The sequence below is a fragment of the Symphalangus syndactylus genome, chromosome 4, assembly GCF_028878055.3.
Source record: "Symphalangus syndactylus isolate Jambi chromosome 4, NHGRI_mSymSyn1-v2.1_pri, whole genome shotgun sequence".
NCBI classification, from domain to species: domain Eukaryota; kingdom Metazoa; phylum Chordata; class Mammalia; order Primates; family Hylobatidae; genus Symphalangus; species Symphalangus syndactylus.
In genome coordinates this window covers 87,002,620-87,014,875 of record NC_072426.2, presented here as the reverse complement: position 1 = coordinate 87,014,875, position 12,256 = coordinate 87,002,620, and the positions used below count along the sequence as shown (strand labels likewise).

Below are 12,256 nucleotides of genomic sequence, written 5' to 3'. Positions count from 1 at the left end.
GAAAGAAGCCAGACACAAAAGGCTACACAAAAGTGATTCTCCTACCTCAGCCTCCCAAGTAGCTGGGATTAAGGCATGCACCACCATGCCCAGCTAATTTTTATATTTTTTTTAGTAGAGACAGGGTTTCACCATGTTGGCCAGGCTGGTCTTGAACTCCTGACCTCAGGTGATCCACCTGCCTTGGCCTCCCAAAGTGCTGGGATTACAGGCGTGAGCCACCATGCCCGGCCAAAAAGTGAGAATTTTTTTTACGTGATTAAAATATTCTGTATCTTAATTGTGGTATTGGTGATTACATGATATAGATTTGTCCAAGGCTTGTTGCACTTTTCTCAAAAAGGGTACATTTTATATAAATTATACCTCAATAATCTTAAAAACTTACAGGCTGAGGCAGGCAGATCACTTGAAGTCAGAAGTTCGAGACCAGTCTGGCCAACATGGTGAAACCCTGTCTCTGCTAAAAATACAAAAATTAGCTGGACGTGGTGGCAGATGCCTGTAATCCCAGCTACTCGGGAGGCTGAGGCAGGAAATCGTTTGAACTGGGGTGGCAGAAGTTGCAGTGAGCTGAGATTGGCCGCCGCACTCCAGCCTGGGCAACAGAGCGAGACTCTGTCTCAAAAAAACAGAACAAAATTTACAAAAGTATTCTATAATAAATGATACATAAACTCACTTTAGCTTTGCACTAAATCTAGTCCATTTTAGAAGCATTTCCAACTTGGAACATAATGTTCTTTTTAATTTAGAATGATCACTAATGCTTCTGAAAATGAAAGGTAACAATCCATGTACATCTTTTATTTAACAAATATTAAAGTACTTCTGATATTGTCCCAAATAAATACCTATATTCTGTGAGCAGGGGATGGAGTTCAAGCAAATATATATGTAAATAAGAATAAAGTTATGATTGTGTTAAGTGCAGCAGCTGAGAGGTTTTGTGTGCTATGAAGGTGTTTAAGGGAGAAAATAGCACTCCTAAGGGAACTGGACATTCAAAAAAACCCAGAGACAGGAATAAGTTTGAGTGAATTCTTAAAGTTGAGATAAGTCAAACAAGAGGTTTGTGGGTGGGTGGTCAAAGCGAATAATGGGGCCAGGCCAGATTAGGCAGGGTCTTATAGATGGGATTTTTAAGATCTTTAACTGTCATTTGGACTTTGCTGCGTAATAAACCACCCCAAAACTTAGTGCCGTGAAGCAGCAAACATTCTCTCTCATTCTGTGAGTCTGTGGGGCAGTTCATTTGTTGGACTTGCTCAGCTAGAGCTAGGTGGTGTAGTTCACACCCGTGGCCGACAGTTCATGCTGCCATTATTTTTTGGTCACAGGGTTCCCAAAGCAGCAGGAAGGGGCAAGCCCCAGTCCACAAACATTTGTCAGGTCTTTGCTTGCATCACGTTCGCTGTTGTTCTTTTATCCAAAGCAAGTCATGTGGCCTAAGCCCTGAGTGCAGACCAAGACTACCCACGACTGTGTGCACTGGGAGGGTAATTATTACGACCATTTTTGCAAACAGCCACTTTGAATAACCTGTTTATGATTTCAGAATACATTGTACATTGTTTCATACATTAAAGTACATTATGGCCGGGCATGGTGGCTCACGCCTGTAATCCCAGCATTTTGGGAAGCCGAGGGGGGGTCGGATCACCGGAGGTCAGGAGTTCAAGACCAGCCTGGTCAACATGGCTAAACCCCATCTCTACTAAAAATACAAAAGAATTAGCTGGGCATGGTGGTGGGTGCCTGTAATCCCAGCTACTTGGGAGTCTGAGGCAGGAGAATCACTTGAATCTAGAAGGTGAAGGTTGCAGTGAGCCAAGATCACACCACTGCACTCCATTCTGGGCGACAGGGCGAGACTCCATCTCAAAAAAAAAAAAAAAAAAGTACATTATAAGTTTTTAACTGGAGTTGGTTGGGTATACTGTGCTTTTTGATGAGATGGACCACCCCTTTGCCAATCTTAATGGGTTTCTTTGTTTGTTTTTTTTGTTTTTTGAGACGGAGTCTTGCTCTGTCGTCCAGGCTGGAGTGCAGTGGCGCAATCTCGGCTCACTGCAAGCTCCGCCTCCCGGGTTCATGCCATTCTCCTGCCTCAGCCTCCCGAGTAGCTGGGACTACAGGCAGCCAGCCACTGCGCCCGGCTAATTTTTTGTATTTTTTAGTAGAGATGGGGTTTCACCATGGTCTCGATCTCCTGACCTCGTGATCTGCCCACCTCGGCCTCCCAAAGTGCTGGGATTACAGGCTTGAGCCACCGAGCCCGGCCAATGGGTTTCTTTCATCAAGAGCTCAAACCTTTTACTTTTTTCTATAAAGGTTCAGCGAACTATTGCCAAACAGATTCAGATGGTCCGGCAAGTTGGTAAAGGCCGATATGGAGAAGTATGGATGGGTAAATGGCGTGGCGAAAAAGTGGCAGTGAAAGTATTCTTTACCACTGAAGAAGCCAGCTGGTTTCGAGAAACAGAAATCTACCAAACTGTGCTAATGCGCCATGAAAACATACTTGGTGGGTACACACTGATTCAGTCAATTTCATGTTTGACAAGGTTAGTGGGGTACAGGTGGAAGCCTCCATATGTGCTTTGAAAACGTGTGAGTTCAACTATATACATTTGGCTAAAGGAAACCTAGTAGAATCCATGGTTTAAATAAAACATAGTCTGGAATGCCAACCAAGCTCTTTCTTTACTAACCAGCTGAAGAAACAGCAGTGAGTTTCAAATGGAAAATAATACTAGTTTATTGGACTTACTCCCATAGTAATGAAAACCCAGTCTTTTATAGATAATTTAAGCAGTGATTTAGGGTAACATTAACATATATGCCTTTTCCCTTTAATAAGCTCAACAGCCCAACATGCAGTTTCATTGTACGTTCTGTGTTTAATGTGTGTTTCCCCCCATTTCCACATTTACACAATAGCAAAGTAATTTAGGTATGAGCTGGTCAGTCAGGTACATAAGCCGACCTGGCTATCCTGAGTTTTCTTTTCCCTTCACCTCCTGTTTTCCTCCCTTTAATTTGGAGAGCACATAGCATGTTGCCAAGCAGGCAATTGTATTAGTTTCCTAGGGCTACTGTATCAATTACCACAAACTGGGTGGCTTCAACCTCCAAAACGTATTCACTCACAATTTTCGAGGCTAAAAGTTTAAAACCAAGGTGTTGGCAGAGCTGTTGTGTCTCTGAATACTCTAGGGGAGGAGCCTTCCTTGCCTCCTCTGGCTACCGGTGGTTGCCAGGAATTTTTGGTGTTCCTTGGCTTAGTATAGACAACACTCTAGTCTCCATTTCTGTCATCAGGTGGCCTTCTCCCTGGGTGCCTGGGTCCACATTTCGACCTTATAACATCACCAGCCATTGAATTCGGGTCCACCCTAATCCTGTATGAGTCATCTTAACTTGATTACATCTGCAAAGACCCTCTTTCCAAATAAGGTCACGTTTATAGATGACATGGATTTTAGACGTGAATTTTGTCGGGGAGCACTGTTCAGCTCAGTGCATAGCGTTCACTGACCTTTTTCTGGAGGGAAGAGGGTAGGAGAGAAAGGAAAAGAGCAGACTGTGGACCTGGCAGTCAAGGAGCCAGACTGAAAAGGCAGCTGTGATGAGTCACTGATGGGCAAATGGGAGTTGGCTTAATTAGGAGCTCTTAGTTGAACATTCTTAATTTTATTAAAGTGTCCACTTTTTGCTTTGAAATTGAGAGCCTTTTCCACTAGAGAATCATGTAGGTTGATAATATTCTCCAGGTTATTTGTATAACATGTGATCTTTTTTTCTTTTCTTTTTTTGTTTTTTTTTTTTTTGAGACAGTCTCATTCTGTCACTCGGGCTGGAGTGCAGTGGCGCTGTCTTGGCTCACTGCCACCTCTGCCGCCAGATTCAAATGATTCTCTTGCCTCAGCCTGCAGAGTAGCCAGGACTACAGGCACGTGCCACCATGCCCAGCTAATTTTTGTATATTTAGTAGAGACGGGGTTTTGCCATGTTGGCCAGGCTGGTCTCGAGCTCCTGACCTCAAGTGATCCTCCCGCCTCGGCCTCCCAAAGTGCTACAGGTGTGAGCCACCACGCCCGGCATATATGATCTTTTTCTTAATCATATTATCACTTTCATGATTATTAAGATTATAATAAATTTATTGTAGAAGTACAGTTATATGTGTAAATGTAGAAATAAAATTTTTAGTAACACATTCACGACTTGGTGTCAGGCAAATTAAAGTTTCACTATCTGCACATGATACCTAAGTTTTTCTCGGTATCCAGAATGAGCATTACTTCTCCCTAGCCATCTCTGATGATAACTAACCTTTTAAACTCATCAACTGGACAGGTTTCATAGCGGCAGACATTAAAGGTACAGGTTCCTGGACTCAGCTCTATTTGATTACTGATTACCATGAAAATGGATCTCTCTATGACTTCCTGAAATGTGCTACACTGGACACCAGAGCCCTGCTTAAATTGGCTTATTCAGCTGCCTGTGGTCTGTGCCACCTGCACACAGAAATTTATGGCACCCAAGGAAAGCCCGCAATTGCTCATCGAGACCTAAAGAGCAAAAACATCCTCATCAAGAAAAATGGGAGTTGCTGCATTGCTGACCTGGGCCTTGCTGTTAAATTCAACAGGTGAGTGGTTCTTTGCCCCACTGTTTTGAAATTATTTTAATCTCCAAAAGATATTTCCCTATTTGTATTCAAGATAATGGAATTCTAAAAATGTGCATATGCTCGTTTTTAGTTACATAAATGTATAGTTGGGGGGATTTTGTTCTTTTTACAAAAATTGTGTCCTACTCCTCCTATACATAATTCTTGATATATATATATAGGTTTTTTTTTTTTTTTTTTTTTTAAGACAGTGTCTCACGCAGTTGCCCAGGCTGGAATATAGTAGTGTGATCTTAGCTCACTGCAACCTCGACCTCATGGGCTCAAGCAATCCTCCCACCTCAGCCTCCTGAGTAGCTGGGACTACAGGCATGCACTGCCACACCTAGCTAACGTTTTTATTTTTTGTGGAGATGGGGTCTCACTGTGTTGCCTAGGCTGGTCTCAAACTCCTAGGCTCAGCTGATCCTCCCAAAGTGCTGGGATTACAGGTGTGAGCCATATAGTCTTAGCTGTCCTTCCGTTTCAGCTGATGTAAATCTACTTCATTCTTGTTAACAGATACAGAGTTTTCCATATGTGGAGGTACTGTAGTTTATTCTTAAGACCCAACTGATGAACATTAAAGGTGTCTTCAGTTGATTATGAAAAAGTTTTTTAATGAACATTGTGGTATTTTAACCATATATTATATATTTGATCCCTGTGCACTTGTACAAGCATTTCTTCATGATGGATTCCTAGAGAAGGGCCTGCTGAGGCAGTGAGTTTATACATATTAAACTATGGTATGTTGCATATTACTTCTTTCAGGAGTGTGCCTCAGTTTACACACCTGTAAGCAGTAGAGATAAGGATGTCATTTTTCTGTCACCACTTGATGGTGTCAGTATTTTAAAACAAATGTAAGTGTTAGAAATTACAAATTTTTAGGAAACCTTTGAAACCATTTTAATCTTGTAATTCTAGAATGGAGTGGCTGCTTTACATTTCAGAATTCATTTTAGGCTATAATATAAAAGTACCAGTCTTTAAAACAACTGTAAGAGACATTTAAATCTGTTACAGTGTTCTGAGTCAGTGTAGTATTTGTTGGCTCAGATATTTATCAGATGCTATAAGAAAATACAACTCATTATATTGATCACTGCTTTAGAGTAATTATTACTAATTGTCAGTATGATCATGTAAACATTGCTAACAACAGAACTGTGTTGATGGGACCCATAAAGAAGAAAATGTAATCCTATGTCACAAAGCCTTCGTGTATCATATGAGAGTGGTAAAAGCAAACGATTCCTCTTGTATTTTCATATTCACCACTTCTCAGACATAATTATCTACTACTTTATCTTTTTTTTTTTTTCTTTTCTTTTCTTTTGTTTTTTTTTGAGACAGATTCTCACTCTGTTGCCCAGGCTGGAGTACAGTGGCATGGTCTCGGCTCACTGCAGTCTCTACCTCCCAGGTTCAAGTAATTTTCGTGCTTCAGCCTCCCAAGTAGCTGGAATTATAGTCATGTGCCAGCACCCCGGTTAACTTTTGTATTTTTAGTAGAGACAGTGTTTCACCATGTTGGCCAGGCTGATCTTGAACACCTGACCTCAGGTGATCCGCCCGCCTCGGCCTCTCAAAGTGCTGAGATTACAGGCATGAGCAGCCGTGCCTGGCTTTACTTTATCTTATATTCAGTGTTGTCCTCTTTCTTAGACACCAAACTTATTTAGTGACAAAACCTGACCTGAATGGATGTGAGGTGTGTATTGCCCTTATCCAGTTGAGGAGGATTATCGCACTTAGTGTTTTGCTGTAGACACAGTACTGAGTACTGAGTTGGATTAAGAGTGCTGCCCCAATTCTGCCGAGGATGTCGTGTAGTATGTAGCATGTATTTAAAGAAAAATCTGAAAAATGCTAAATTCCACAATACATCTGGCCCCAAGGAGAAAAAGAAGCTTTTATAAAATAGGACAAAAATACAAGATAAACTATTTTATTCTTGGCCCTCAACTTGGACCTTGGCTTTCTTTTGTTTCAGCGACACAAATGAAGTTGATGTGCCCTTGAATACCAGGGTGGGCACCAAACGCTACATGGCTCCAGAAGTGCTGGACGAAAGCCTGAACAAAAACCACTTCCAGCCCTACATCATGGCTGACATCTACAGCTTCGGCCTGATCATTTGGGAGATGGCTCGTCGTTGTATCACAGGAGGTAGGAGTTTGAGTAGTTTCTGATTATGTTTATTTACCCATCATTTAAAAAATAACAGCTCCAGTTATATAACTTTTTATTTTTTAATTTTTGTGGGCACATAGTAGGTGTATATATTATTGGATAAGGAGCTATTTTGATACAGGCATGCCGTGTGTAATAATCACATCTTGGAGAATTGGGTATCTGTCCCTTCAGACATTTATCCTTTGTTTCACCAAGTAGTTATACTCCTTGAGTTATTTTTAAGTGTACAATTAAATTATTACTAACTGTAGTCCCCCCGCCCCCATTGTGCTATCAAATACCAAATACGTATTCATTCTTCTATTTTGTTTCTACTCATTAAACATCCCCCCCGATCCGCTGCTACCCTTCCCAACCTCTGGTAACCATCCTTCTGTTCTCTATCTCCATGAGTTCAGTCATTTTGATTTTTAGATCTCACAAGTAAGTGAGAACATGTGAAGTTTGTCTTTCTGTGCCTGGCTTATTTTACTTAATGTTATGACATCCAGTTCCTCCATGTTATTTCAGAAGACAGAATCTCATTCTTTTTTTCTGGCTGAATAATACTCCATTGTGTGTAGGTGCCAAATTTTCTTGATCTGTTCATCTGTTGATGGTCACTTAGGTTGCTTCCACATCTTGGCTATTGTGAACAGTGCTGCAGCAAACATGAGGGTGCAGGTATCTCTTCGGTTAGCTGATTTCCTTTCTTTTGGGTATACACCTAGGAGTGCAATTGCTGGCAGTTACGTATTTTAGATGTCACATATGTCAGAGTCCCCAAGACCGCCCCCAGGTTGTGTGATTTCACTTGAAGGACCACAGGACTCGGCATGTGGTTGTCCCAATGGCTAACATTTATCCCAGTGAAAGGATACAAATCAAAATCAGCCAAGTTTAGAAAACCAGGAGAGGCTTCCCGGGGTCCTGTACCAGTGGAGTCAGGGCGTGCTTCATTCCTCCTACGAGTTGTGACAACACATACAAAGTGTTCTCATTTGGGAAAGCTCCTTAGAGACTTGGCACCCAGAGATTTTACTGGAGGCTGGTCACATAGGTATCCTCTGCCTGGCATGTACCAGAATTCCAGCAGGAAAGCAGACGTGCAGTACACACCACATTGTTTGCACAAGCAGCCCAGGAGTGGTGAGTCACCCTCACCGTTTCCGGGAAGTTTGGTATCCATTTAGGGAACTGTTTACCATTTGTGTACCCAGGCACTGGCCAAGGCCAAACCTTGCAAGCCGCCTTTCCTAAGGGAAGGTCTCAGGCCTGCTGTGTGAACCCTTATCTGCACCTCATAAGTCTTTCTACTGCAGAGCAAAATGAAACAAAATAATAAAAACTATTAATTAGTAGGAACAACCATATAAGTAAATAATTATACTTTAGGGTAAGTGGCTGATTTCGCCTTGCTTATTTTTTTTTTTAAGGAAGATTGATATGCCCTTTGTTGATGGACTCTATCACAGTTGTGATGACATCCCTGGTGGAGGTAGAGGAAATAGTTGGACATAAATAAGAGAAAAACATACATCTACTATTAAGAGTGAATCATCGTGTCTGTATTTTTTCTTGTGTAAGAATCCGTTTTAGTTCCATAGTTTAGCAAAAGATGCTTACTAGATTGGTATATTTTGTCCAGCAACCATTTTTATGCCCGTGTTTTCTCACTCCCTTATAGGGATCGTGGAAGAGTACCAATTGCCATATTACAACATGGTACCGAGTGATCCGTCATACGAAGATATGCGTGAGGTTGTGTGTGTCAAACGTTTGCGGCCAATTGTGTCTAATCGGTGGAACAGTGATGAAGTGAGTGGAACTCAGTCCCCTGAAGAAGTGATTGGTAAATGCCACCAAAGATATTCTCTGCTCACTAAACATCTCTTTACTTTTCAGTGTCTACGAGCAGTTTTGAAGCTAATGTCAGAATGCTGGGCCCACAATCCAGCCTCCAGACTCACAGCGTTGAGAATTAAGAAGACGCTTGCCAAGATGGTTGAATCCCAAGATGTAAAAATCTGACGGTTAAACCATCGGAGGAGAAACTCTAGACTGCAAGAACTGTTTTTACCCATGGCATGGGTGGAATTAGAGTGGAATAAGGATGTTAACGTGGTTCTCAGACTCTTTCTTCACTACGTGTTCACAGGCTGCTAATATTAAACCTTTCAGTACTCTTATTAGAATACAAGCTGGGAACTTCTAAACACTTCATTCTTTATATATGGACAGCTTTATTTTAAATGTGGTTTTTGATGCCTTTTTTTAAATGGGTTTTTATGAACTGCATCAAGACTTCAATCCTGATTAGTGTCTCCAGTCAAGCTCTGGGTACTGAATTGCCTGTTCATAAAATGGTGCTTTCTGTGAAAGCCTTAAGAAGATAAATGAGTGCAGCAGAGATGGAGAAATAGACTTTGCCTTTTACCTGAGACATTCAGTTCGTTTGTATTCTACCTTTGTAAAACAGCCTATAGATGATGATGTGTTTGGGATACTGCTTAGTTTATGATAGTTTGTCCTGCCTCCTTAGTGATATGTGTGTGTCTCCATGCACATGCACGCCAGGATTCCTCTGCTGCCATTTGAATTAGAAGAAAATAATTTATATGCATGCACAAGAAGATATTGGTGGCCGGTGGTTTTGTGCTTTAAAAATACAATATCTGACCAAGATTCGCCAATCTCATACAAGCCATTTACCTTGCAAGTGAGATAGCTTCCCCACCAGCTTTATTTTTGAACATGAAAGCTGATGCCAAGGCCAAAAGAAGTTTAAAGCATCTGTAAATTTGGATCGTTTTCCTTTAATCACCATTTTTTTGTGGTTATTATTTTTGTCATGGAAAGCATCCTCTCCAAAGTTGGAGCTTCTAATGCCATGAACCATGCTTACAAAGAAAGCACTTCTTATTGAAGTGAATCCCTGCATTTGATAGCAATGTAAGTGCCTATAACCGTGTTCTGTATTCTTTATTCTCAGTAACTTTTAAAAGGGAAGTTATTTATATTTTGTGTATAATGTGCTTTATTTGCAAATCACCCACTCCTTTACAACCATACTTTATATATGTACATACATTGATACTGTAGAAACCAGCTCATGTGTACCTCACATCCCATCCTTAAGAGAAGAAATGTTATAAAGTAGAACTAAATATGAATTTTCAGAATTAATGCATTCAAAGTAATATATCAAATCCAGGACTTTGTTAACTAAAGCCAAAAACTTCATTAGGGTAATATCATCTCAATTTTTTCAAATGAAAGGATTCTCTAATTAGAAATTTATATGTCAGAGCTGATATAAATTTATCAACTGTTAAATATGTTTTGGACATCTAAATCATTTGAGATTTTTGGTTTTTTGATTTCTGTTCCCTAACTTGTGAAGACAATGAAAAATCAGGCAGAAATATTTAGTATCTAGTCAGTATCTGTAGCTACACTGTAAAACTGTTCTTCAATAAAATGGTTCATATTTTATAGATGCCTTGTTATCTCAAGAAATCTGGTTTACATAAACTTATACTTCTTTAATGCCTTTTAAATATTAATCTATTCTGAGCAAACAACTCAAGAGTACATCAAGTGAGATAGTTTTATTTGATTATAACATAAAATAAATGTGATTATATCACAACATCATCAAAAAGGTTTAAATTAAACGGCAGGAAATCAGCATATGTCTACCCATTACCAAAATTTGACTGTCATTTAAGGTTAAAACTTACAAATTTGTCTGCACATCAAATTTCACAAATTTGAAACTTGCCTTAACCATTTTGATTAATAAGTTTCATCTACCATAATTAAAGTCTGAAGTGTTCATCAAGATAAGTAAATTTGCATATGGATAATACCCAATAACTTGCTTTTTCAGAATTTTTCCCCATATGTATACTGAGAAATACAAATATTTTAATCTGAGTTTCCGTATGATATGATTGCACTTAGAACACCCAATTTACTTAAATCTTGGTTTACTTTTGACTTGATACCATAAATCTTTAAAGTCATTTGTCATCTTAATAAAAATATAAAGACAGGCAAAGTTTATTGGAAATGTACAAATGGTATGTGGAAGCAAAAAATTACAGCCAGTATATGAGGCCACTATTACGGTTTTTTAAAATTAACTTGGTCTAGTAAAAGTGATATCAAGAGTTAATCTTAGAAACTTGCTCAGTAAAAAACATTTTCTAGTATAACATGTTCTGTAAAAAGCAAATGCTGCCATCTTTGGAATCTTAATCTAAAAATGGGGCCAGGCGTGTGGATCACAAGGTCAGGAGTTCAAGACTAGCTTGGCCAACATGGTGAAACCCCATCTCTACTAAAAATAAAAAACTCATCCAGGCATGGTGGCGGGTGCCTGTAATCCCAGCTACTCGGGAGGCTGAAGCAGGAGAATTGCTTGAAACCAGAAGGTTGAAGTTGCAGTGAGCCAAGATCGTGCCACTGCACTCCAGCCTGGGCAAAAGAGCGAAACTCCATCTCAAATAAACAAATAGCAAAAAACAAAAATGTTGCATTAAACTTAGTTTTTGTCTCTCCTTTCCACTCTTATTCTTAAATTTGAAGCTCATCGAGTAAGTGAAATATTTGAAGAATATGATAGGCCAGCAAGAAGAAGTATTATGTAGTACCATAGTTAGTAAATTTGTAAAACCTTGGAAGCCATTATTTGGTCCCACTTGTAATTTAGTGTTTTTAAAGTGTGTAGCTTCATTCAGATAGCTCTTTAAATAATTAAAATATAAAAGCAAACAACCCAAACCACCTGACTATAAACAGGAAAAGTTAACCCTCAAAGAGAGTTCTCCTTGTGAATTCTCTTTATGCTGGCAAATAGCTGTAGGATTAAAGGCATATTAGGGTTTCCTTCAGTTTGTTTATTCTAAGCTTTTACTATGCTTTCTTACTGAACAAGTTTCTGATGTAGAAAACTTGCATCCGATTTCTTTGGAAATATTTTCACAAAAGTTATTTTAATCAGTATTTTACATTGCCTTTCCAGTGTCCAGAAGTGTTTCTAAACTTAGAAAGTGACCTATAGTTTTTTAAAATTGTTTTCCTAGAACGTGCCAAATTTTGATTTACTCTTAACAGTCAGTACTTTTCTTCAGATGCTTTGTTCTGTTTAGAACAAAAATGCACTATAGTTTTTAAAGAATCATGCATCTTTGAGTTGTCCCAGGATCAAATTTGATATTGAATAATTTATTCCAGGGCAGCTTTCATAAACATACTTCATAGATGTTGTTTTGAAATGTTTCTAAATATCTAAAATCATTTCAACAGCAGAAATGACTTTTATTTTAACAGAAGATTATGATAGCCCTCGTAGTGTTTAAAAGTGGTCATATTGATTACTTACTTTGA

The 12,256-nt window shown here is 39.4% G+C and overlaps 1 protein-coding gene across 11 annotated transcripts in view; it reads left to right on the top strand.

Annotated features, from left to right (window-relative positions):
• Window positions 1-10,357, top strand: part of BMPR1A (bone morphogenetic protein receptor type 1A) — a 174,675-nt gene extending 164,318 nt beyond the window's left edge. For all 11 annotated transcript variants that reach the window (XM_063638136.1, XM_063638134.1, XM_055275474.2 and 8 more), the window contains 5 exons: window positions 2,335-2,527; window positions 4,363-4,660; window positions 6,681-6,856; window positions 8,550-8,680; window positions 8,768-10,357. In XM_063638136.1, the coding sequence (XP_063494206.1) occupies window positions 2,335-2,527; window positions 4,363-4,660; window positions 6,681-6,856; window positions 8,550-8,680; window positions 8,768-8,893 (924 nt within the window). In that variant the 3' untranslated portion in view covers window positions 8,894-10,357. The remainder of the gene's footprint in view (window positions 1-2,334; window positions 2,528-4,362; window positions 4,661-6,680; window positions 6,857-8,549; window positions 8,681-8,767) is intronic.
• Window positions 10,358-12,256: the final 1,899 nt, after the last annotated feature.